General features: G+C 32.0%; 1 protein-coding gene across 2 annotated transcripts in view; it reads left to right on the top strand.

Annotated features, from left to right (window-relative positions):
- Positions 1-27,560, top strand: part of LOC126889815 (peptide transporter family 1-like) — a 234,756-nt gene that overhangs the window by 117,738 nt on the left and 89,458 nt on the right. The window contains exon 1 of one of the 2 annotated variants that reach the window (XM_050658480.1): positions 11,983-12,385. The exons of the other annotated variant lie outside the window; for it this stretch is intronic. Coding sequence (XP_050514437.1) covers positions 12,362-12,385 — 24 coding nt within the window. The 5' untranslated portion in view covers positions 11,983-12,361. Of the gene's footprint in view, positions 1-11,982; positions 12,386-27,560 lie in introns of those variants that run through there. 2 annotated transcript variants of the gene reach the window in all.

Raw genomic sequence — 27,560 nt, 5'->3', positions numbered from 1 at the left:
CAAGGTGAAATCAAGATAAATCAACACAATCGCTCTGAAAAAGTACATATTGATGTGATCTTGATTATTGATATGAGATAATATTCTTATATGTCATTTAATTTAATCAATGCATTAATCATAATCTAATTAATTTACCAGATCACATATCAATATGTTTTCAATCTCAGGGCGAATTATAAAATTAATTACTTACTCTCGTGGCTTCTAAGTATTTCTCAATGGTTCCTAATCGGGATAGGAAAGAAAAGAGTAAAATAATACACACATATGGGTTACAATTATAATCAAAATATTGTTTATTTTATTTAAATGGCAATCACTGCTTAATATTTGCTATATCTTATTATTCTTAAACATAACATTTACACATGGGAATCTTATTTCCTTTTGGTTTCCAATTGAAAGTTTTTATTAACATTTAACTATTATGATTTATTAGCAACAATTCTATTTAAGTTTGATGAAGCTTTTCTGATATTATTGATTATGTTCTTCAATTTTAAATGTGGTATTTCATACGAAAAACCCATACATTCATGTCCAAACAAATGAGACTGACCTTTTTCTGGTGAAATGAGAATGTCAAGACCCGTTTCCTGCTATCCTTGGCTGCGATCAACACCTCGTCCTGGCTTCCAGTAGTGTTCTCCTTTGAAAACTAGCTCGTATAGCTCCCGTTCCTGCTTCTGTCGTGATGCCGTGTTTCTACCTTTTTCGAAACTTCAATCAGCTACCGGGACACTCTTGGCTCAAGGAGGTTCTTTACTCTCGACCTGGCCTACCTCTCGTTCCACGATAGATACTCCACACTCACGGAACTACACCGGCCTTCTCACTCTCCGTACACTACCGTCTACTACTGGACTTCACTTCTCGACAGCTCAAAACATTCTGATCTATCTTTTTCATTCATTCCCCTACTTTCTAAATATCAACCTTCCACCACCAACTCTCATTCGCAGTATTCCTCAAAACCAATTTTTAATCTTTCTAAATATGCTTAATGGATTTCCAAAAAAAATAGTTAATTCCCATTCTAAAATTACTTTCTACTATTTACAAAATTTAATGACCTATTATCTACTTCAAATGAGTCTTATTTAGCATAGGCTAATGATCGAACCTTCCGCGAACAACGATAATGACCTATTATCTTTTTCAACTCAGTCTTATTTAGCATAGGCTAATGATCGAACCTTCCGCGAACAACGATAATGGTACGCGCCATTCACTTTGTTTATTCTAAGCGCATTGTCCCGAGTTTCGTAAGCTTCGTCTAATCACTTCTTAAAATTAAACATAACAATTTGTTGTATACAGGTTGTTCTAAATTTATATGCCCGTGGTTGAGAAAATTGAAAATATTTTATATTAAATTGAATTCTGTTTATAATTATCAAAATTTAATTTTCATATCAAATAGAAATATAACAATATATTAGGGCGTTTTTGGGGTCGCTGATCACAAAATCACAAAACTGGGATCCGTGTAGCTCTACCACGTCAGATAAAGGCCATTTCAAGGTCCAATCAGTTTTGTGGACTTGTCCTGAATTGACCTTGAAATGACTTTTACCTGACGTGGTAGAAATCAACGGACCCCAGTTTTGAGATCTGCGACCCAAAAACCCCCTTACCATTTTCACCCCCCTTTTCCAGAGCAATTGTGTCGGTTTATCTTGATTTGACCTTGAAATGACCTTTTATTATAATATAATTTTAATATTTATATAATTTCATTTATTATAATTTTTTTCGTGCCTATACAAAAATGAAGAGAATTAAATTTTGTACAATTTTGATGTCGTTCATTTTTTTAATAAAATCAGTATTTAAGGTAGTACGTTTGCAGCAAAGGTGCGAGCGTAAGACCTGATTGATTTTATAGCAATTGTTTTTGTTCAATATCTCTACCATTTTCAACTTTTCGACAAAAAGTGTAAGAACTGAAATTGTTGCAATTACGATTTACTACAATTTTTCGATAGAACCAGTGGCAAGTCTACAAAGGGGAGGGTGGAAAAATTCCCCCCAACAGGGTCCAAAATTTATAAAAAAATTGTTGGAATATTAAAATATATTAGCTAACATGAAACTTAAAATATCGTCAAAAAAATTCAACCAATAAAACCAGCTAGTTAATAAAATTAAGCGAATTTAATGCATATTTTACGATAAAAGTAGATAATTAGTAATTGTATACAATTACCGGTAATTGTATACAATTTCCAGAGCAGACGGTAAATGTAGGAAATTATTTTCAATTATCTACTGTTACCGGTAATTGTATTAAATTACCAAGTACCAGGGGTAAAAGTAAGTAAAATAATGAATAAAAGCAATAATTTCCATCAGCTATTCAAGAAGTGTGATTTTTATTGAACTGAATTAAAAACAAGAGACATTTTGTTTAACCTGAATTATTGAGCTTTTTTGCCTGAATTAATACATACTACTACTTTACTTAATACTTATACGTACTATTTGTTATGACATGACAAACTCTTGTGGAACTTGGAATTACACAACTTTCCATTTTTTATATTTACACTTATCTGTTTTACATTTACTTTAGCAATCATATCGCTGATAACCTTGCCCACCCGACAAAGACGTTTTTCTAACATACTCGCAATGAAAAATGTTTAGTTTTGGAACTGGAACTATGTCTGAAGAAATTAATGATTCTTTGCAGATGGTAAATTGATTTCTGCTATACAACTGTTGTAGCAGTCCCTTCTTTAGTACCCAATTCGTAGAATTAATTTTAAACACTCATAAAAACAGCCAAACGTTTTTGATGTTTTAAACATTTTCTTCGCTTGCTTTTCAAGGCCTTCCTTTGGATGTGTCCGTTTAATTGTAACATAATCTCGCCTCTCTGAAATTTGATAAGAAAATAGTTCTTCTAGAATTACTCCAGGGAAATAAGGCAAAAATATACCATGTTCGGGACACTTGAGCAGCCAGGTTGAAAATGGGTTTTTTGGGTACTATTTACCTAATACATTATACATACAAAAATGCCCGTCACAGTTCGGACGAGAAATATAGTTATTAACAAATAAGTGTCAAAAATGGCAGTCTTTTCGTTTAAATCGGTACGGGTAAAAATAGGGTAATTAAATATCTTATTTATACTGTTATTCTCGTAGTAGATGAGCCAGGGTTTAAAATGGCAGTTTTTTAATTTCGGTTTGATCATTTGTTGCTTCAGAAATTGCAAAATAAAATTAAAATTTCGAAAATAAAAAAATTGCTATAACTTTTGTGAAAATGACCTTAAGACTTTCATATTGCATGAGAAGTTGAGACACACAGTCCGTATAATGCACAAAAAATTTTAAGACGATTCGTCAATTATTTTAAATTTTATTCAATTTGTTTATCCCAATGAGCTTTTTTTTCGCAATATTATTGTTCAGAAAATAGTAAAGTAATAGCAATTCTGTGAAAATCACATGAAAGAAAAAAAGTCATGATTTCAATGTATTTAAAAAAAATCATTAAAAAGTCATTTTTATTATTCCGAAAACATTTTACTAAAGTAGGGTCATTTTAATTCATAAACAATTTGAAAAACTTTAGGATTTGAAAAGCTGGTGTTTTTATACGAATTTAAAAAAAAACACTTTTTGCCTAGGTTAATTACAGTCAAAGTTAGCCACCTTTTTTATTTAATTGACAGCTACTTCGTTTATAACAATTAAGCAACCCAACTAGCGCCATTTCGAAGTTGAAGGTATATAGTTTATGTGCAAAAGTTTGAGTAAACTTTAAACTTCAACAGAGTTGTTAATAAAGCTTTAAAAATAACGTTCTAACGAAATCAATTTGTGGTCGGTGGAAATTAATTATTAAAATCCGTGCACTCAAAAAATGAAACTGATTCTTCAAACATATGCTGCGATTAATATCTCCAGAGCTTGTTGGTGGATTTTGATCATAATTTTTTTATATTGTATGTACTCGTAGTCTTGTAGAGTACGTTATGTACGTAAATCCCCACCTAACATTTCAAAATGTTAGGGGGAGTTCCCCTTATCACTCAGGGATATGAAAAATAGATTACAACCGATTCTAAGACCTACCGAATATACATATATAATTTCATAAAAATCGGTCGAGCGGTCTCGGAGGAGTATGACAACTAACACTGTGACAGGAGAATTTTATAGATGTAAATATATAGATGGGTATTAACAAATAGGGGTTGGTGGTGGAACAGTGTAAATTAAGGGTTGTATGTATTTTTTAATCCTACATCATATAAAATTAAAATAGACAATTTTGTCCAAAAAAATAAAAAAAAATGTCAGGGGGCAACCCCCCTTATAACTTATGGGTATGAAAAATAGATTAAAACTTATTCTCAGTCCCATAGGATACACTTGTAAAATTTCATAAAAATCGGCCATGCCGTTTCGGAGCCGTATGGTAACTAACACTGTTACAGGAACATTTTATGTATATTGAAGTAACTGTGAATTAAATAATAAAAGTGGCTAACTTTGACCGTAATTAACATAGGCGAAAAGTTTTTTTTTTGAAAATTTGTGTAAAAATACCAGCTTTTGAAATTCCAAGGTAAATTTACTCTACAGTCAATATTAACAAAGCTATTCAAATTGTTTTCAAGCCAAAAATGACTCTACTTTAGTAAAATATTTTCGTAGTGACAAAAATTACTTTTTAATGATTTTCTTCAATAATGTGAAAACAAGACTATTGTTCTTTCATGTGGTTTTCACAGAATTTCTATATAATTATTATTTTCTGAACAATAACATTACAAAAAATGCTCTTTGGGATAACCAAATTGAATAAAATTTAAACTAATTGACGAATCGTCTTATAATTTTTTGTGCAATATACCTACGAACTCTTTGACTCAACTTTTTGTGAAATATAAAAGTCGTAAGGTCACTTTCGCGAAATTTATAGCAAATTTTTTATTTTCGAAATTTTAGTTTTATTTTGCAATTTTCGAAGCAACAAATAATCGGACCAAAATTAAAAAACTCCCGTTTTAAACATTGACTCATCTACTAAAGGAAGAATACTATAAATAAGATATTTAATTATCCTATTTTTACCTGTAGCGATTTAAACGAAAAAAACTGTCATTTTTGACACTTATTTGTTAATAACTAAAATTCTCGTCCGAACTGTGACGGGCATTTTTGTATGTATAATGTATTAGGTATATAGTACCCAAAAAACCCATTTGCAACCTGGCTGCTCAAGTGTCCCGACAAAAACCTTATTTCCCTGGAGTAAATCGCATTAGATTTATTCGCTGATGGTTGCTCAGGTTTTTCTGGTTCTTGTTCTATTAGAAGCTCATTTGGTACATCCACTTCTGCTTCTTCACGTCCTTCAGAATCAAGACCTGACTGGGTTTCTTCTACTTGTTCTTCTATTTCCAAATCTTCTTCAGTCGAAATATTTTCTAAAGGATCTTCTGGCAGTGATGAAGTTTTTAAATCGATTTTGGCAGGAACCACAAACATAACTTCATACAGACTGCACTTACTCCATAAGGGTAAGTTCGTTTCTTGGCGAATTGTACAAATCGAAGACCCTTTGACAACTTGTTTGTTTGCTTGCTCCAACTAGGAACTTAGTATATATCTTTATTCGCAAGAGATCCTTGTGACTGACTGTGTCTCCTTACCGTGCATTATCTTTAAATTTTTCTGCATGGAGCACAGCTATTCTATAATTATGTTGGAGAATTATCATCCATTGTCGCTTCGAAGAATGCTAGGAGCTCCAAAGGTACAAAATATGTCCAGGAGAACTAACGCAACTTCTTTTGCACGCTTAGTTTTCAACGGCCGTAATTGTACAAATTTTGTTAATTCATCTTGGTAGACAAAACGAACTTGAATTAATTATCTGCTTGGGCTTGCATATCTATCAAATCTATTTGACCTCTACTGTTTATTTATTTTTGACCGTATAGGTTTCACTACTAAACCTTTTTTGGGAACTTTAGATTTTTTCTGGCAAGTTTCACACATATCCAAATAGATCGTTATGATTTCTACAGTTATGTATTTTGGCATTCCGTTTGTGTGTTTATCGTTATAATTTGAATTTCTTACTTTTACCAAGATCCTCTGGGAAATGTATACAATTACCGGTAAAAGTAGGAAATAAAGAATTTTTAAAGAATATTTCCTACATTTACTGTCGACTCTGGTAATTGTATACAATTACCGGTAATTGTGTACAATTACCAGATTATCTACTTTTACTGTAACATATGTTAGGTATTATTTATGTCTTTTATATACTTAGTTTGGTTGATGTTTCATTGGAAGTTTCAAAAATTGTATAAAATATAATTCTCTTTATTTTTGTTTATGTATAATTATGTCGTAAAGTTAATAAAATATGAGACAATTCAATAATTATGCTTCCCCTCCACTTCCACTATTTTCCCCCTTAACTCAGAGAAAATTGATCGCATAAAAAATTGTGCAAAAAATTGCAGGAAATTGCATTTCCAACAATTTTTTCTCCCACCATTTTTGTCGAAAAGTTGAAAATGGCTGAGATATTAAGCAATAACAGATCTCATTTAAAATCAATATGGCGGCTAATGCAACCGCGGAATTCAGTCGAGATTTTAAATTTACACTATTATTGTTCTCTCCTAAAAGATAGAATTATAAAATTTGGGACAGCTCGGAAACAAGATTCAATTCAATAATAGGCTCCCCCCACCACTTTTTATTATTTTCCTATTTAACTCGGAAAATATCGACCGCACGAAAAAATTGTAATAGTAGAAATGATAGAAAATCAAATTTTTATCAATTTTGGTTCGTATACTATTTGTCGAAAAGTTGAAAATGGCGTAGATATTGAGCAAAAACGGTTCTAGTTTAAAATCAAGATGGCGGCTAATGCAACCGCGAAATTCAGTCGAGATTTTAAATTTACACTACTATTGATCTCTCCTAAAGATAGAATTATAAAATTTGGGCCAGTTCGGAAACAAGATTCAATTCAATAACATGCTCGCCTCAGCAGTTTTGACTATTTTCCCATTTAACTCGGAAAATATCGACCGCACAAAAAAATTGTAATAATAGAAATGATAGAAAATCACATTTTTATCAATTTTGGTTCGTATACTATTTGTCGAAAAGTTGAAAATAGCGTAGATATTGAGCAAAAACGGTTTTAGTTTAAAATCAAGATGGCGGCTAACGCAACGGCGCAATTCAGTCGAGATTTTAAATTTACACTACTATTGACCCTCCCTAAAGATTAGAAAAATAAAATTTGGGGCAGCTCCTAATGCAAGGTTAGGCCTGTTATTCGTCTAACCCACTGGACTAATTATTGGAAGCATTTGAGCTGTGGCTATATTCTATATTGTAGAATACTTAAAATCCTGTGATAAATGAGGAGGTCCTCAAAAAAATGAAAAAAAAACGAGAGGTATTATTGACCACCGTCAAATCTCGAAAGTTGGAATACTTCGGACACATTATGCGACATGAATCCAGATATGTCCTCCTACAAGTCATCCTGCAAGGACAAATCTGAAGAAGAAGAAGAAGAAGAAAAAGAAGAAGAAGAAGAGGAAGAAGAAGAAGAAGAAGAAGAAGAAGAAGAAGAAGAAGAAGAAGAAGAAGAGCATCCTGGTTAAAGAACCTTAGAACTTGGTTCAGCACAATATCTGTGCAGCATTTTCCGCGCTGTTGTAGATAAGATAAAGATTGCCATGATGATGGCCAATGTTCGTCACGGTCACGGGTAGGCATATCAAGAACAAGAAGGTATTTAAACTATTTTCACAACTATTTTACCAACCAAAATTAGCATATTATTTGTAGGAACTCCATATTTAAATAAGAATCCCAAATGGTCGGTTATTTTTATCCTTAGTTTTAACTTTATTTGTTAGCCAACTGAACAGCATAACAACAACCTGTTATGCTCTCCATATTTTCCCAGGAATATTACCTCGTCCAACTGTTTTACCATTCTTTATTTTTTGTGCTTGGTCCATTTCCGCATTTACTTGATATTTTTGTGACCATTGTTGTTACTGTCTCCGTTAACTGAACTGATTTTCTGTCAAATTCTTCATTTAATAAACTGTCAAAATACTTTTTCTTTCTCTTCTTCTTCTTCTTCAATTTATTGGCCTCCACCTACTTGAATATTTGGCCAGCTCATCGTCTCGGAATAAGGGAAAAATTCCTTATTCACTTACAATTTGGAGTTAGTACATTGTACAATTTGCTTCTTCTTCTTCATCTTTTTCTTCTTCTTCTTTAGTTAACTGGCAATTTTGGTTGGGGTGGGACAAAAATGACAAGATAAAAAAATTTCACGCTAGGGGCAACTGTCTATCAATACACAATCTTCTTTTTCTTCTTTGATTTAGTAGAAATTTTGAGTTGGCATGGAACAAATACAACAACTAAACTTTTTTTCAACGACATTAAACTTTTTCTCTCGGGGGCAACTGCCGACTACTACACAATCTTATTCTTCTACTTCTTTTTTAGTTTACTGGCAATTTTGAGTTGGCATGGGACAAATTCAACAAAGACACAAACTTTTTGCTCTCAGGGGCAACTGCCGACCATTACACAATCTTATTCTTCTACTTTTTTTTGAGTTTACTGGCAATTTTGAGTTGGCTTGGGACAAATACAACAAGATACAAACTTTTTTCTCTTAGGGGTAACTGCCGACCATTACACAATCTTATTTTTCTATGCCTTTTTTACAGGCAATTTTGAGTTGGCTTGGGATAAATACAACAAAGGGACAACACCTGACCATTACTCAATCCCATGTTGTTGCCTCAGATAGGTATCGTGAAAGACCCAGGTGATTACAGAATGTTTATAAAGAAACAAAAGATTATATTATTAGGTTATATGAAATTATAATATTTTCACGTGTACTTTTGACATATTTTTTAAATTATTTATTATTATACAGGGTGTAACAAAAATACAGGTCATAAATTAAATCACATATTCTGGGAACAAAAATAGTTCGAATGAACCTAACTTACCTTGGTACTTATATGCAAATAAAAAAAGTTACAGCCCTTTGAAATTACAAAATGAAAATCGATTTTTTCAAATATATCGAAAACTATTAGAGATTTTTTAACGAAAATGGAGATGTGGCAATCTTATGGCAGGAACATCTTAAAGAAAAATTATGGTGAAATTTGTGCACCCCATAAAAAATTTATGGGGGTTTTGTTCCATTAAACCCCCTCCCCCCAAACTTTTGTGTACGTTCCAATTAAATTATTATTGTGGTTCTATTTGTTAAATTCAATATTTTTAAATCTTTTTTGGCTCTTAGTATTTTTCGATCAGGCAGTTTTTATCGAGTTGCGGCTTCTTTTTTAATATGTTTACATAAAAATTTTATGGGGGTTTTGTTCCTTTAAACCCCCCAAATGTTTGTGTACGTTCCAATTAAACTATTACTGCGATACCATTGGTTAAACACAGTGTTTTTAAAACTTTTTTGCCTCTTTGTATTTTTACGATAAGGCACCTTTTATCGAGATGTGGCTTCTTTTTTAATATGGTTCAAAATATACCTAAAAATGTAAATCATAAATAAATTTTCATAATATTATTACTATTCTCCATAATTGTATTAACCATATAGAGATATGTGGTAGATTTGACAAGTATTCAAAATATCTCGATAAAAACACGACTTTTCGAAAAAGTACTAAGAGACAAAAAAGTTTTTAAAATATTGTGTTTAACTATTGGTACTACAATAATAATTATATTGGAACGTACACAAAAGTTTGGGGGGGTTTAAAAGAACAAAACCCTCATAAAACTTTTATGGCATGTCTAAAATTCACTATAATTTTTTCATAAGATACTACTGCCAATAAAATATATCAAATAGTTTTCGATATATTGGAAAAAATCGATTTTTATTTTGTAACTTCAAAGGGCTGTAACTTTTTTTATGTGCACATTTGTACGAGTACTAAGGTAAGTTAGGTTCAATCGAACTATTTTTGGTCCCAGAATATGTGATTAAATTTATGACCTGTATTTTTGTTACTTCCTGTATATTCATTTATGTTATCTATTTATTTTCAATATTTTACTTTCCTCATAACTTTTTTTTGTGTATATTCAAAAAATGTATTAAAAGTTTAATAAGAACCAACTGCGGTTTATAAAGAAGGGTTGTAAGGGATATGGGTGTTGGGCACCCATTTTTAACTAATTCAGTATATAAATCAAAATTTTGCACAGTATTAATAGGGAATTCAAGAATCACATGTAAATCTGCTAATTGACCACATTCACAAGAAGGATGTTCTACTATCCCCATTTTTAATATCCCCTTTTTCTTTCTCTTTATGACATGATATTACTGTTCTATACTAAAATCAAAATAAAGATGCACTAGAAATGAACAAACCAAGGCGAGTTGAATGTTACAAGGAGCATTCCCAAATCATACATTTATACATTATAAATCACAAATCATGATTTTCAAAGTTGTTTGTACATTGTAAATAATGATTCGTACGTGTTCCTCGAAATCTTCAACGTGTCTTGGTTTGTTTATTTCTAGTGCATCCTTATAGTGATTGTAGTATACCAAGAGGCCTGTATTGTGTAAAATATTTGTCATAGACGAATCAGTCATCATCAGAATACTTCATTTGCGTATTTCTCTGAGCTACGACTAGAGATTTAAAATTTCCGGAAAAATTGGGTACAGGAAAAAAACCTGTTTTTTTTTCGGAAAAAAAGGAAAAATACGGAAAAATTGAAATTTGTTACAATATACTAAACAAATTCTGCATCCCCTGTTAAAATCGATAAATGTGTAGAATTGAATAGATCTATATTATCAGAAGTGCCTTTTGTTTTTAATTATAAAAGACACAATATTAAATATTCTCCAAAAAGTTGACCACTAGTTCTCTTATCGAAAGCTTGCTAAAATATGTTGAAGAACGCTACGAATTTTGTTCTAAGTAGATTTTTCAGCCAATCTTCTTGGTGCTCGCTTTAAAGGAGAACAATTGAATCAAGACCAACTAGACTTACATTTCTGAAATGGCTCATTCACTAAATCTAGATGTAACGAAGGTGGTGGTAAATCTGACCCAATTTAGAACAAAAACTGGATTCTTTTGGTCTAAATTCTTTATGGGATAGTGCGAATAATACTCATCCCGTTATATGGTGGCAAGGTTTGTGTACATCGCAGCCACTTATGCCAATTGCCTCCCGAATTTTAAATGGATCTCCATCTTCCACCTCTTCAGAAAGAAACTGGTCTTTACACAGCCTCATACATACAAGCAAACGAAATATATTATCACAGGATAAAATTCAGAAGTTGTTGCTATTCATTTAAATTTTGTTATTTATAAACGGTTGTTTTATCCGTCCATGATAATGAGGCAGGGTTCGAGTCTGAATCAGATGCTTGGTCTGAAGGATCAGACTCAGATTAAAATATACCACTGAGCGCTTTGGTTAAATAATGTACTTTCTACGTTTGAAGTTTCGGTTTTGATACTTGGAATTATTAGATAATAATTATAATTTTTGACCGTATATACGTCATGTTTGTACTTATTTCTTAGATATTATTACTATTATTTTTACAAAATATATTTAAACGAGTTTAAAAAATTGGTATTTTTCACGTTTTAAATCTCAATGAAAAAATATTTAAATTTTCCCATTTTTTCCTATTTTTCCAGTGGTCTGGAAAAAAACGGTTTTTCCCAATTTTTCCCGTTTTTTTCAGATATGTTAAATCTCTAGCTACGACTAAGGCGATATGTAGTCACATGAAAATAACAAGTAGTTTTAAAAAATACTATCCAGATACGCTCCTGGACAAAGCGTACTTACTACCACTATAAAACAAATTAATTTAATATTATTTGGCCTCGTAATTTTCTCTTACAAAACTTGGATTTATCGTCTTTCGTAAATTGAATATTACAGTACTGTCGGTAGTCGCACCGCTGTCAGTCACGCATCAGAATATGGTCAGTGTAGTTCGAGTACCATAATACAGCGCGCTCGATGAACTATTAACTTTATTTTAACTAACGACTCGTCTATTAAATGTTATAATTGTTTGGAAAGTTTCTTTGACACACATTGCGAATAAAAATGTTGCAATTACGTCGGTGATATATGCGTATTAAATAATAGTGCATTAAATCAAAAATCTTGTTCGAAATCTGTGATATATATTTTATTTGAATTTTTGTTGTTTTTTTTTGTGTTAGCACGGGCTGTGTATATTGTGTTTTTTTATAAAACTTCTACTAGACATAATCATAATTAAAATGAATAAAAAAGAAGAAATGGAGGTAAATTTATTTTTATTATTATTTTTTTATTTTGTACTATTTTTGTTAAATAATTAATGGCAATTAAGTTGAATGACATATTATTGGTTTTGCTCAAATATAGCAGTAAAAAAAGTACGTGTTATGTCATTAAATAAAAATTTGTTCATTTTTCCTTAAATGTTTTTCTTGTTAGTCCAATCGGCATCTCTGCAAGAAGAACCCATAGAAATAGTCAATATTGAGAAGCTCATCCCGTATGAAAAATTTTCTGATTGGTTTCTTTGCAGATTCCTTTCAAAAATGTCCTCTTTAAACAAATCATAACAGTGCCAGGTGAAATTTTTAGGAAGAAAAATTATTTAAACAATATTTTTAAACAAATTCAAAAGATCACCTATTTTTGCTTCGAAAAATATTTTTTTGTGTTTTTTTTTGGTAATTTTAATCAAAAAAGTTTCATTTTTCTCAACAGTTGATAGTACATATTCAAGTTAGAGATAAGTGATTTAAAATCTGAAAAATGCAAAAATACGCATTTTTTATGCTTGAAAACTCATATGAAAATTATTATTTCCTAGGATGTGAAAAGCCCAAATTGAAGTTAAAACATTAATTTTCAAGATTCTGAGGAGTAATCGGGACTTGCTTAAAATTTGGGGCTTGGAACAGCCGCTTGGCACTATATGGTACGTCTCTGTCGCACATAATATTCTTTTATACGTAGCTATGTGAAAATTTTCCAACAAATACTTGACATTTATTAAAATTTTGTAATTTTATTATTAACATAGTTTTTTTTAACAATTCACTTATTAATTCAATAATTATTGCCAATGTGCTCATCTCATTATTATGCTCGTATTTTATTCGTATGCTAATTAAATATGCCAATAATATAGTGCGGAAGAAACACACAAGAGGCGGCTTAATAATCGGGTGGACGTGAAAAAATAATAATTAAAAACAAAATCTTAAAATTGAATGTTTAAACTTTAATGTAGTTAAGTACTTGGTAACATAAACAATAATAATTTACATGTAATTTTTCTTCAAACCTCGAAAATGAGTATTTTCGCAGTTTTCAGATTTTAAATCGCTTATAATTCAAAAACTGTCAACTTTTGAGGAAAACGACAACAGACTTTTTTTATTTAAAATGACCCAAAAAACCTAAAAATATTTTCCAGAGCAAATAACATGATCTTTTGAATAGTTAGTCAAAAGAGGCAGGAACTAAAATTCTAATTGTTATCCTCTGCACTGTTGTTAAGATGGAAAATACAAAGCAGAACAAAGTGGTGAATTAGTTGACAAGGGGATCTATAATTCCATCCACGACCTATCGTTCACCGTTATGACAATCTTTAGCAAACTAGTTCCTTTTAGACCCACAAAAGTGAAACAAATAAAATGAAAGTAAAGATGATTTAGATTTGATTACAGAACAGGGCCTCTACTATGTCCTTATAGGTATTTCGGCTTTAACTTAGCCTCAGTGCCTCAGCATTAAGTGCCTCTACACAGGTGCTTCGATGAGGCTAATTTAAACCCGAAATACGTGTAAGCATATAGTATAGACCCTGTTCTGTAATCAATTCTACAATCAATCTACAAATCAATTCTGTAATCAATTCAAAGCATAACAAAGTGGTGAATTAGTTGACAAGGCAATCTATAATTGCATCCACGACCTATCGTTCACCGTTATGACAATCTTTAGCGAACTAGTTCCTTTTATACCCACAAAAGTGAAACAAATAAAATGAAAGTAAAGATGATTTAGATTTTACAGAACAGGGCCTCTATTGTCCTTTTCATGATCATTTTTCAGTGCGTAACAAATGATATGAAAAAGGGTAAGTCCGTGATAATACACATTTATGACATTTATTCTAACATGACATTTTAGTTAAATCTGACAGTTGTCACATTTTATTTTCAATTTGGAATAAAAACAAATTAAATGTGTTTCTTGCATTTATTTATAAAATGGTATTTTCTTTGATTTGTATAGTCTTATAAATTATACAGATTATATTTGTAATATTATTATTTTTTATTATGGCGCCATCTATCGACAACTAGAATAACTAGAATAAATGTTACAAAAATGTCACCGACGAAATGTAATCACAGACGTGCCTTTTTTTCTGTCACATACAATTTAATGCGTTAGAAAGAAATCGAAAAACTGTGACGCACTGAAAGATGATCATGAGAAATACTGTACTATGTACTTATACGTATTTCGGCTTTAACTTAGCCTCAGTGCCTCAGCATTAAGTTCCTCTACACAGGTGCTCCGTTGAGGGTAATTTAAACCCGAAATACGTGTAAGCATATAGTATAGGCCCTGTTCTGTAATCAATTCTGAATCATCTTTACTTTCATGATCTTTTCTTCAATTTGTTTAAACAATTCTAATTTGTTTAAAAGGGACTTTTTAATAGGAATCCGCGAAGAAACCGTATATTTTATATACGGCATCTGCCTCACAACATAGGTACTATAAGTTGGTTATAGAAAACATTAACTTATATTTTTATAGAAATGTCTCTGGACAGTAGTTGTTATAACTGGAAATTCGATACGGACCAGCCTAAAAAAGTTGTGAAAAATCAGAAACATATAAGTAAAATTATTTGCAATTAATTTTCTGATCAAAATATGTTTGTAACATTTTCAATTGTGTGAATGATCATAGAAAAAATCATGTTTACTACTCATATTTAATTGCCATTATAATGCTCGTATTTTACTTGTATTCTATTTGCCGCCATGCGGCTCAAGAAATACTCGTTGCATAATATACTATTTTTTATTTAATAAAAAATTATATGTTTATTCTCCAATTTTATTTTTTACATCGAGTAGAGTTGCATTTATTGTTCGATGGTAAATATTATGTTGCTGTTTGTTTGGGTTTACATGATTGCGTGCACCAAATCAATTCGTCAATCTTACTAATATGTGTGTTCAGAAATAAAGGAGAGCATTAATTAAGCTTTTTGCCGCGAATATTAATTTTGTCAATCTTACTATTGATACTAATTAGTTATTTTTTCGTCCATTAATATTATCCTAAACCTAACACTAGTATTGATCTAATAATAAATAGACTGACTTTTTTTTGATAATGTTCACTATGGTTTTGCTTTTTATTCGATACTTTTTTTCTTACGTTTTTGGATTTTTTTATAATTATTGTTTGGTTAGGTTAGTTAGGATCAATGTGAGTGGGCGTTTAACAACCCTTCCATTCGACCTAAGAAGTCTATTATGGCTCATCTGTAGGTTAAATCTGTTGTCCTTGTATCTCATCCTCTTTAACAAAGTCTATTATGGCCTTTGGTGATATTTCTATGAAGTCGTGAAGCTCTAATATATTGAGCCTTATCAAACCGTCAAGTTGTAAAGAACGCCCATCTCGTCTTAAGCCTAAAATATCTGCAATTCGCACTCTCTGTCAGCTGGTTTTGTTCAATTACCCATGAGGCGACAGGATATTGTTAGGAGAATTACGACAATTTGCAAATGTTCTTCTTCTTCTTCTTCTTCCTGCTTCCTTAATAGGCTCGCGCCTGTACCATCTTCGGATGCCTTCTCATCAGATATCCAGGTTGCCACTCCATCTCTTCCTTGGCCTTCCTAATACTCCTTCGGCCGTTTGGTGATCTGTCTCGTGCTATCTTTACCACTCTCTCTTCTCCCATTCTGCCTATATGTCTATACCATTCTATTTTTCTTTTCAGTGTCCAGTCATTTATGTTCTCCATATTTTTTTTTATTTGTTTTTAAATACAATCTGTTAGATCACAAAAAAAGTAACACTAAGCATTTTTGTTGAAGGAACAAATGTGAGAGGAGTTTTAGTCCAATGACTATCAACTCCTAGGTTTGTTACTAATAACTACACTAAATCACTTACTTTCACTTAAAACCTTAAAACACTTTAAGACACTTATGTTCTAAATGGCAAGTCAAGAGGAGTTCTAATTTTCAGTCTATTTAGTTGTGTAGAGTTGTCCAATAAATTCACTTCTAATTCGTTGGGGTGCTTTTCCAGTCGTTTGAAATATTTATCACTGCATTTGATGATCATCTGCTTCACTGTCTCGATCTTCAAATCCCTGTAAATGTCTGCATTTGGAATGTACCACGGTGCATTTGTGATAGCACGAAGAACCTTGGATTGAAACCGCTCCAGTATTACTAGGTTGATGTCTTCTGCAGTTCCCCACAGTTCAATCCCGTATGTCCATATGGGCCGGATGATTGCTTTATACACTAATATTTTGTTTGATAGAGATAAGGTGGATTTTCGGCCGAGTAACCAGTAGTGTTTTTTGTATTTTATTCCTAATTGCTTCCTCTTCGTCCAGATGTGTGTTCTCCATGTTAGCCCCTTGTCAAGGTGTAATCCGAGATATTTTACAGTATCATTTTTAGGAATATTCTTGTTATGCATTAGGATATTCGGTGTTTCTTTGTGACATTTAATGAATACTACGTTAACTGATTTTGCTTCGTTGATCTTTTTCTTCCATTTCTTAGCCCATATTTCAACTAGATGTATGTTTTGTTGCAATATTTCAGCTGCCTGTATGGGATCTGGGTTTTTTACCAGAATTGCAGTGTCATCTGCGAATGTTGCGATTGTAGATTCTTCTCCAGTTGGGAAATCAGCTGTAAAGATTGTGTAGAGAATTGGCCCCAAGACACTGCCTTGCGCGACCCCAGCATTTATGTTGTGAATTTCAGACACACTTTCTTCTTATCTTGAGTAAAATAGCCTTTCTTCGAGATATGATTTTAGTATTGTATATAGCGGCTGAGAGATTTCTTTCTACAGTTTGAATAACAATCGTGGATGCCAGACCTTGTCAAATGCTTGACTTACATCCAGGAAAATGGCATTGCAATAGCTCTTTTCCTGGAAGGCTGTTTGTACCTTTTCTACCACCCTATGCACTTGTTCAGTTGTGCCGTGGTTTTGGCGAAAACCGAACTGATGGTTTGGTATAATATTGTTTGTCTGAATATCAATAATTAGTCTACTTGCAATGATTTTCTCTGCAACTTTGGACATAAATGGTAATAGGCTAATGGGTCGGTAGGATGTAATCTCATGTGGAGGTTTGCCTGGTTTTGGAATCGTTATGATTTCTGCTAACTTCCATTGTGCAGGAAAGTAGCCTGTTCTTAGTATCGAGTTAATGATCTGTGTTAAACTTACTATTCCTTTTCTAGGTAGGTTATTTAATATGTTGGCCGTTATCAGATCGTGTCCAATCGACTTCTTTTTATTGAGGTTTTTTATTAGACCTTTTACTTCATTAGGAGTTGCCCATTTGGGTGGTAGATTCATTTGATTAGGACTATCTAAATATTCATAGATGTCGTCATCTTCATTGGCTCTGTTTGTTAATGGCTGAAATACCTTTTCTAGATGTTTTGCGAAAGCGTCTGCTTTTTCCTGATCTGTTTTTAACCATTTTAAATCTTCTGTTCTGATAGGTGGAATTTGGTTTTGTGGCCGCTTTAGCTTATTTGTGGCCTTCCATAATGAGTAATCGCTGTCTGAATTAGGTGTCAGATTTTCTAGGTAATATGGGAAATTGGCGTTACTATGTTGTTTTAGTAGTTCTTTTATTTCTCTACACATTCTGTTTAATTCTGTTTTGTCTTGAGGTGAACGAGTTTGCTGCCATGTTTTACGAAGTTTTCGTTTTTCTAATATTTTTGTCCTTATTATTGTTGGGCAATCCTTATGGAACTGTTTTCGTTCAAAATTTTGTTTTGTAGATTCGCATGCAGCTTCGTGTATCTGTTTTGTTAGTGTTTCTATTGCTTTTTCTATATCTTGGGGTTATTTTAGTGGGATTTTTAGGTCTATTTGTTCTTGTAGGATTTCTTTGAAAATATCCCAGTCTGTTGTTTTATTCGTTAGTCTTGGAGGTGGACATTCTTCTGATGGTTTTGTCATTATTGCTGCAATAATTGGTGAATAATCTGACGATAGATCTTCATTAGGTTCTATGTGCAGGTATTCTTTTGGTATTCCTTTATATACAAAAAAGTCGAGCAGATCAGGCAGTCTATTTCGATCGGTTGGCCAGTAAGTTGGTTTGTAGGTCGAGAGATTTTGTAGTTGCATTTTTTTCACCACATCGTATAGGGCTCTACCTCTTCCCGGGGGGGGGGGATAATCTTGAGCCCCAGCACTTGTGTTTTGAATTGTAGTCCCCACCCGCTAATAACCTGGGACCTAATGATTTAAAAAGTGTTTCAAATCCGTTCTTGTTAGGTTGATAATTTGGCGGACAATAAACTGCTGAAATGGATAGTGGGCCAAAATTGTCTTCTATGCAAATTGAGGCTACTTACAGGAAATCTTTTCGATTTTCGGTAGTTCATGATGTTTTAGATTATTCCTAATTATGATTGCTGCTCCGCCTCTGGGATTTCTTTCTGCGTCAGGGTGTGCTGCGTTGTAGACCTTATACGAGGTGATTTTAAATTGTGCACTGGCGATGTTCTGGCATATGTTCTCCATATTACAGCTTTGTCACACGTTTCCATCAGCATTTTTATCATTGTGGTGTCAGGTCTTGTTTCCGCAGTGTAAGTCATAATTTGGTCTCATTAGTCTCCTATAAATATTTATCTTTTTTTCTGTCCGCAGATGTGTGTTGCGCCAGATAGTGTGTTTAAAGCAATGCTGCTATTATGTTGGCTTTGTTTATTTGTTGGGCAACTTCCGCTTCTGTATCTCCATAACTGTGCATTAATGCTCCCAGGTTGCTGATACTTCTTTGTTGCTATATTATCTTGCTGTCCACTTCCAACCTGCTCCTTATTAGATTACCATACATTACCATACTTTTTGTTTTATTTGGTGATATTATCATGTTGAACTTTCTTGCTGTTATATTAAACTGATATAAAAGTCTCTAAAGGTCATCTTCACTCTCTGCAATAAATATGGCATCATCTGCATAGCATAATATAGAGATAATTTCTTCACCCAGTGTGTACTCTATACTCAGGTTTTTGACTTTATCAATAATTTCATCCATGATGAGGTGAAACTGTAGCAGGCTTGACGTATGCCTCTTTCCACTTGTATCGGCAGCTTCTTATTAATAATTTCGGCCTGCATATTATTTCTCCTGTATATGTTTTCGGTAGTCTTGATAATATCTGATGGTATGTTTTGATTATGTGACAGGTGAATTACGTCATTCAGCTCTACGCGGTCGAATGACTTTTGTAGATCTATGAAGCAACAGTAAGGCGGGACGTTGTATTCAGTGCCGGATTTACCACTAGGCCGACTAGGCCGCGGCCTAGTGCCGCAAGCAAAAGGGGGCCGCAGCGCTTTGTAAAAAAAACTTTATTGGTAAAAAAATTGTCACAACATTGTCAAAAATAGCAATAACGATAAGAAACTCCTTCCAAAAAGAGTAAACGTTACAAGACGGGCTGCCAAATGGCATGCTGTAAAAGCTATTTTACTTAACTACTGGGAGCTACTACGATGCAATTAAAAAAAATATCAGCCGATACAGGGGAAACAAATGTGAGCCGAGCTGAAGCTAATGGAATCAGTAAACAATTTTTAAAATTAGAGAATGCTATTCTATCAAACATATAATTATGGTACGATATTTTACAACGTTTTGACAAGAGTACCAAAACATTGCAAAAAACTGCTACAGACTTGAATGTGACTTGAAACATATACAAATCCCTAAAGGATTTGAGTCTGAGAGACAACTTTGATTCCTATGAAAAAAAGAGGAAAATAGTTGTTTAAAATGAAACCTATATTCTTGAAAAAAAAAAGACGCCCTAAAAGAAAAACTCTCCCTGGCGAAGACAAAGAAGATGAATCTACTGAACCCCACTTTAATGGCAAAGAATACTTAAAGATTAATACATTCAATGTTGTAATTGACAGGCTTTATTCAAAACTGAAGGAAAGATCCGAAGCTTATTAAAGAATTTGGATTTTTAAACAACTTATCGTCAATTTCCAATGAAGAAATCAGGGGAAAGCTTCTATTTTGGCTAAGAAGTATCGAATCGATATAGACGGTGACTTTGGAGAAGAGTGTGTAGGTATAGTTCAAAGGCTTTGTTGAAAGTATATTTGATGAAGAAAGACAACCTCATGATAACAAGATTACCAATTTACCAATCCTCCGAGGAATACACTTTTGGAGTATCTGAAGCTCATTCGTGAAAAACAATTAACAACATTATTTTCGAATATGGACACGGCTTTGCGCATTCTACTAACTATGCATGATGACATCTAATGCACCTGGAGAAAGATCATTCAGAGTGTTGAAAAGAATCAAGAACTACCTGAGGAACTCGACTTTTGACGAAGATTCTAGATTGTCTAGCTTGGCTAGTTTTGTTTCAAATGCTGAGCTTTTTTAACCTTTAGACTTTAACGATTTGATTAAAAATTTTGCAGCCAAAAAAGCTAGAGTGTTTTGAGTTTAGATATGAGATTTATTATGAGTATTGAGTGGAGTGAGTGTCAATATTAATCAATAATCCAACTTTATCCAAATTAAGAACATGACATTGACATTTTTCAGTATAAGAGCATAATGTTTGAATTGACCGATCTAGAAGTTTATTTGTTGTATCCTGTTCATATTATTTTGCTTGTTGTTTTACTTATAATGTCTTTTCAACTCGGCTTTTTTTAGTCTTTTGTTGTCACCTCTACTTTTTCCCCGAATGATTCAACTCGGCTTTTTTTAGTCTTTTGTTGTCACCTGTACTTTTCCCCGAATGAAACAAGTGCTATTTAATTTTAACAATTAACTACAATACTAATTTATAATATAATAATTTTAGCAATATTAATAATTTTTCAAATAACTGCTGTTTGCTAACTTTTTGAATTATATATTTTTTATAAATATAGAAATTGTTTGTAGAACTATTTTGGGGTTTTAGCCAAATTTGTAAACCAAGATTATTTAATTAGCGAATACAACATTTTAACCTATTTATGTACCGCATGCAAATAGAACATTAGTGGGATTTCTATTCATTTATGTTATGCTCTGTATGTTGTACCAATTTTAAAAAGTAAAATCAAAACAAACGTTATGTATTAATATGAAATGTGTTTTATGATTTAATTACATAATCTTGAAGATATCGGGGGCCGCTCGGGGTAATTTGGCCTAGAGCCGCAAATACCCTAAATCCGGCACTGGTTGTATTCTAGTTATTTTTCCATTACTTGTCTGACGACAAAACTGCATCGTTACAGGATCGCCCGGAACTAAAGCCTTTGTAAATTTGCAAATAATTCCTATTAATTTCTAATAGATCTGTGGATCAAGTAGTCTTGTAGTGTAGATCTGTGGATGAAGAGAAAAGTCACCAAACTTTATTGTCACAATTTAACAACAAAATGTTGAGTATTAAAAAGTTTTTAACAATTACTAAAATTATCAGCTTCGTCATATAATGTTAAATTCGTGTGGGTAGGGAGACATTCAGGCATATTGAGTAATAGTATTGGGGATTCAATGGCTAAAATTCCTTTGAATGTCCAATGGCTTTGCATATATGTTAAACAGTTATAAATTTAAATGGGATAGACATTGGATTCATTTCAGTAATACAGCTACTTATTTGTTTAAATTACTACTAGTAGCTGTGAACCAATTTTACAAAGTTGTTCTCTCCTATGGCGCCCAAGTCGAGCCTTGGCATCCGCCTCCAAGTATCTTTGTCCCTGGCTGCTCTCCTTCAGTTGTCCACTCTCAATATATCTTTAGCATCGATTGTCACTTCGTCTATCCACCTCTTCCTTGGTCTTCCTACTGGCCGACCTCCTACCATAGTTCCGCTAGTCGCTTTACTAGGTGTTCTGTCGGTATCCATTCTTATAAGGTGACCTGCCCAGCGCAATCTTTGTATTTTTGCATAATTGGCTAACAAGGTTGTTGCAGTAACTAAGAAATACACTATCCACCTTTCTAAGATTAAGTAGATCATGGATGTTTCCCTATCATCTACAATCAACGACTACAGCTGATATAAATCACATATTCTTTAACTGACCCTTACATTTTAATATAAACACGTGGCTCCTACAAGAATTGCTAAAAACAGGTTTAAATACTGTCTTTAACTTAAATTAGATACTATTAACTGAAGATAATTATGATATTTCTGCAAAAAATTAAATTAAAAATGTGAATGAAAAATTGATCATTTGAATTGATATTTCCTTTTTATGTGTACCTATGTGTTGCCCACCTATCTAATGGCGGTTTATGTCTGTTTGTTATCATGAATTTGCTCTTATGGACCCCTGAGCGTGGATAGTGTCTCCCACTGTACATTCCTGTATGAATAAATACATACAAATATTTATAGTATGTAGTTACGTGGCATAAGGTTCCAAACCAAGGCCAAAAAATAAAACAAAAAAAAATAAGAATTGTTTTAAAATACACTTAAGCACGCAAAATGCATAAACCAACGGCAATGGGGAACTTGCACATTTCTTTTTTATTACATAATAATGTTCAGTTTTGTATAAAAACGAGATTTCCAAAATTTCCCGCTTCAAAAACTCATAATAACTTAGAAATACAAATTTAAAGTCTTCTTTATTTTAAAGTAGTTCAGACGGCCCGTGACGTCACATAGTTTTACATTAGTTTTTTATATGGTTATATCAGTGATGTGGGAGGGTTATATGTAAGTATATTCTTCTTCTTCTTCTTTAGTTTATTGGCCTCCACCTACTTGGGTATTTGGCCACAGCATCGTCGCGAAATATGGGAAAATATTTATATTGTAATGACATTTTTTGATCACTATACTTAATAGGAAGTGTGTACCTACTAAGTTTTATCGTTAAATAATTATGAGAATAATAATCAGAATAAAATCACAGTATAAAATTAGTAGATATAATGGGAGTATAATATACATAATATATGTACTTACTTATCTACTTTAACTCCCCGAACTTCTCCGACGGAAAAATTTTCACTCTTTTGAAAATATGTAGCCACCATACACATATCAACTATAGGTAAGTTATCAGACTGCCCTTTACACAAACCCTCTTCGGTCATTTTAAAAAATATATCTTAAAAACACTCAAATATATCAGAAATAGAAATTATCAAATATATTTATAAAACTTAGTGTCAGTGTCAAAACGAATGCCAAACCTATGAGGGAACTTACACATTTTTTTATTACGTAATATTATTCAGTTTCCTTTAAAAATAATATTTCCAAACTTTCACGCGGTAAAACCTCATAATAACTTAGAAGATAATTTAAAATCTATATATTTTTTTCTGTTTTCTGGCCTTAGTTTAGAAGAACCCTTAGCCAATGTAAAATAGTTCAAACGATCAAAAACGCTTGTGACGTTACATAACTGTATTTTCTACCGACGTTTATAGCGTCTAATTTAAAATTATATACAATTTTGTTTACTTTGTTGGTGCAGAATGTACATGCACAACTATATGACGTCACTATGCGTTTTGGACCACCTGTTTTAATTTGAATTTTTAATCGTCTTTAGGGGCCAAACGAAAGACAAACAAAACTTTTTTTATCTTTGATACATGTTTTAAATTATGTTCTGTTGTGATTTATAACATTTTTTTCGAATTTAAAAATTTATGCAAGTTCCCTATTGTTGATCAATTTTCACCCACTAACCTAATTTATGCTTTCTATAGCATATTTAAAAAAATTTTAGGTGATATACAGTAATAGAAATCGATAAAAAAAATATCAAAAACTAGTTTTTTATCATGAATTTTAGTTTTAATGTTGTTTCTGACCTTTTGATGTTGGCTAGTTAAAAATGATATACATCTATTAATTAGTCTTTTATAACTCATGCCCAAATTTTAAACAAATTCTATTAGGCCTGGATCCCGCGTACCAAAAAAAGTTGATTAATAGCAAGCTGAAATTTTGTTAATAGCTTAACGGGGTCTAGTCGGACAAACGTTGATGCATGGGAACACTCGAACAGGAGAAGTTTTAATTGTGGAACGTGTCATCCTGACAAGTTTATGATTGTGAAAACTAACAGGTTTTTAAGTTTATTCAATAGCAAACTTTATATAATATAGGAAAAAATGTTTGTTCGAAAAATGTGTTGGGCATTTTAATAAGTCCGACACGTAGAACTTGTCAAATGACAGGAATTATGACAGGTGCTAAATAGCAGTCTGATTTTTACATAAGTTTAATGAAAGGGTTACAAATCAATTGGAAGTTCTGTCCGACAAAATACATGGGACGTTTTCGTAGTCTGACGTTCGAAACCTCTAACCTGTTCCACAAGTAAAACTTCCCTGTTCCAGTGTTCCCGTACATCAAAGTTTGTCCGACTAGACATCGTTAAGCTATTAACAAATTTTCAGCCTGCTATTAATAAACTTTTTTTGGTACGCCGGATCCAGGACTATATATTTTTTGGCAATCTCTTATATAACTAAAATAATTTAATCTACGATGATGACATTCTAGGTTTCATTCAATTTTTTAAATATTTCATCACTCTTACATAATTCTTAGGAGTGAATAGTTTATCGCTAATCTAATTTATTATAAAGTTTATTTTATTTTATTGGGAAAATCCAAATTTTTATCAAAGTTTTGCGTTATTTAACTTAATTAAATGATTTGAGCGGCATTATCTTATTTTGAGCGTAGTATATTCGTTTATGTCTTCTCTATCAATGGACAAATATACAGGGTGTTTCACGTAGACCTTATACGTAAGACTTTTCAAAACATTTTTGAAAATAATTTTATTGAGAATATGCAGTTCCGGGTAACTGTACCTAATCTACACATCTATAATATTTATAGTCCTCATAATATCCAGTGAATCTAGAAGTGGGTACCAACTTTTTTAGTTTTAGTTACTGGATCTCTATATCTTTATTATTATTGAGTCGAAATAGTAGTATGAAAATAAAATTTCGATTCTATAGATTGTCTGTCTGTTCGTCTGTTTCTCCACTCTTTTTTGTGATTAAAAAAACTGCAGAAAATAAAAACCGACCACAGAATCCTATTCAGCACTTACTATAATAACAGTTATGGCCTGTAAACATAAACCCAGTAAGAAAGCAAGAAAAGTGGGCAGGTTATTTTACACAAGTTACTTGCCCTTTGTAAACGTTTACTTGAGTCAAATTTTACTTTCCTTGCTTTAAAATATTACTAAAATAAACGTTTACAAAAGGCAAGTAACTTGTGGAACATAATCTGCCCACTTTTCTTGCTTTCTTACTGGCTTCATATATACCTGCCTTTAGTGCTTTACTTGCATACTTTACTTGCAAAATAAAAATTAGCTCAGATTAATGATTTTTACACCGTTAAAGATATCAGGATGATTCTTTTTAGAATTTTAAACATTTTTTATATTAACATTGATTTATAACAATAAAAATAATACAACTAATTGCAATCAAGGGTAGGCAGTTTTAAAATGCATACTGAGTTATATTACTTACTTACTTACCATCAAGAATACTTATACTAGGTATAGGTATTGTTCAAAGGAGAATGTAGAAAATACTTAGTTTGGTAATAATACCTAACATTAATTAACTTAAATAAGGTTAATATTAACAGAAAAATTTATATCACACTTAACAGGCTTCCGTGTTGAACCTCATCTATTTTCACTACATTGAGCTTTCGACATCCTTTCTGGTATCTTCTTCAGGGTTTCCGGATCTCGTACACTTCGAGATAATTTCAATACACTGGATATTACTCACAGCACAGGAGACGGAGCACTGTTCAATGTAGTGAAATTGTCTGGGGGCTCAGGAGATACGGAAGCCGTGAAGAAGACACCAGGGAGGATGTCGAAACCTCGATGCAGTGAAAATCGACGCGGTATAACCTGGAAGCCTGCGATGGGATCTTTTTTTGAAAACAATTTTAAAGTGGAAATCGAAACGTCAAACAACAAATATAAAATGTTTTTAGGAACGGCGAAACCCAAGCGAATCCATTTTCAAACAAATAAATATTTAAAAATAAAATCTTTGGATTTATTAATTCGGAAACAGATTCGTGCAATTAGAACGAAAACATGCATTGTTTCGGAAAAATTCAAACAAGCTTATATTTTTCTAAAACTGTTTTTGTTAGTTGACATACATGTTAAAGTAAAAAGTTCTACTCGCAGATTTGGCCGCTCATTGTTTATTAATTGTTTAAACAAAAACAATTATTGTTTTGTATAAATAATTTTAAAAATATCGTTAAATTCAGCATTTTACTTTGATCAAATATGTTTCTATTTTGTTTTTGATTATGTTGAATCCGAATATGGCATTGAAATTTGAAAATTCTTATACAGAAGTCCTTATACAGAGTGTCTGCGTAGCTAGGAACCACATGGAAAACTTTTTTATTATCAATTTTACGAAAAAAAGTTATTCTTAATAAAATGCTCAGGATAGTCAAAAATCTAAAACTCAACCATCACATATCAAATTTTGTCAATTTTATACGAGTTATGTCAAAAATATGAATTTCGTTAAAGAGTAAAGTACCTATTATGAAAAGTTATTTGAAATTAAAAATCATGTTTTAATATACAATTACATCATTCTAATCGAAAAGAAAAATTCATATTTTTTCTCAAATTACGGATACCTATATCATTTTATTACAATTATGATAACTATTTTATTATGACTTTTACAAAAACAAGTTATTCTTCGTAAAATTCTCTCCCTGGTCTAAAATCTAAGATACAACCATCAGATATCAAACTTTTTTAATTTTATACGAGGTATGTAAAGAATATTAGTTGTTCTTAAGAGTTAAGTGCCTTTATTATTCACAATATTTTAATTAGGAGGATGTAATTGAATATTAAAACATAGTTTTTAATTTAATTCCAAACAACTTTTCTTAATAACAATTTTTGATATTGTGAAATGTAAAGGTACTTTACTCTTGACTGAAATTCATATTTTTTGACATACCTCATATAACATTAATTAAATTTGATATTTGATGATTGCTTCTTAGATTATATACGATGCAGAGTATTTTATCAAAGGTAATACCACGAGTCCTCTAAATTTTATCGATAAATTTTTTTGTTTTTACGAAAACTTCTTTATTT

Source organism: Diabrotica virgifera, chromosome 8, assembly GCF_917563875.1.
Source record: "Diabrotica virgifera virgifera chromosome 8, PGI_DIABVI_V3a".
In the NCBI taxonomy this organism is placed as follows: domain Eukaryota; kingdom Metazoa; phylum Arthropoda; class Insecta; order Coleoptera; family Chrysomelidae; genus Diabrotica; species Diabrotica virgifera.
Note: the sequence above shows the minus strand (reverse complement) of the source record. Positions and strands in the feature narration are given on the sequence as shown.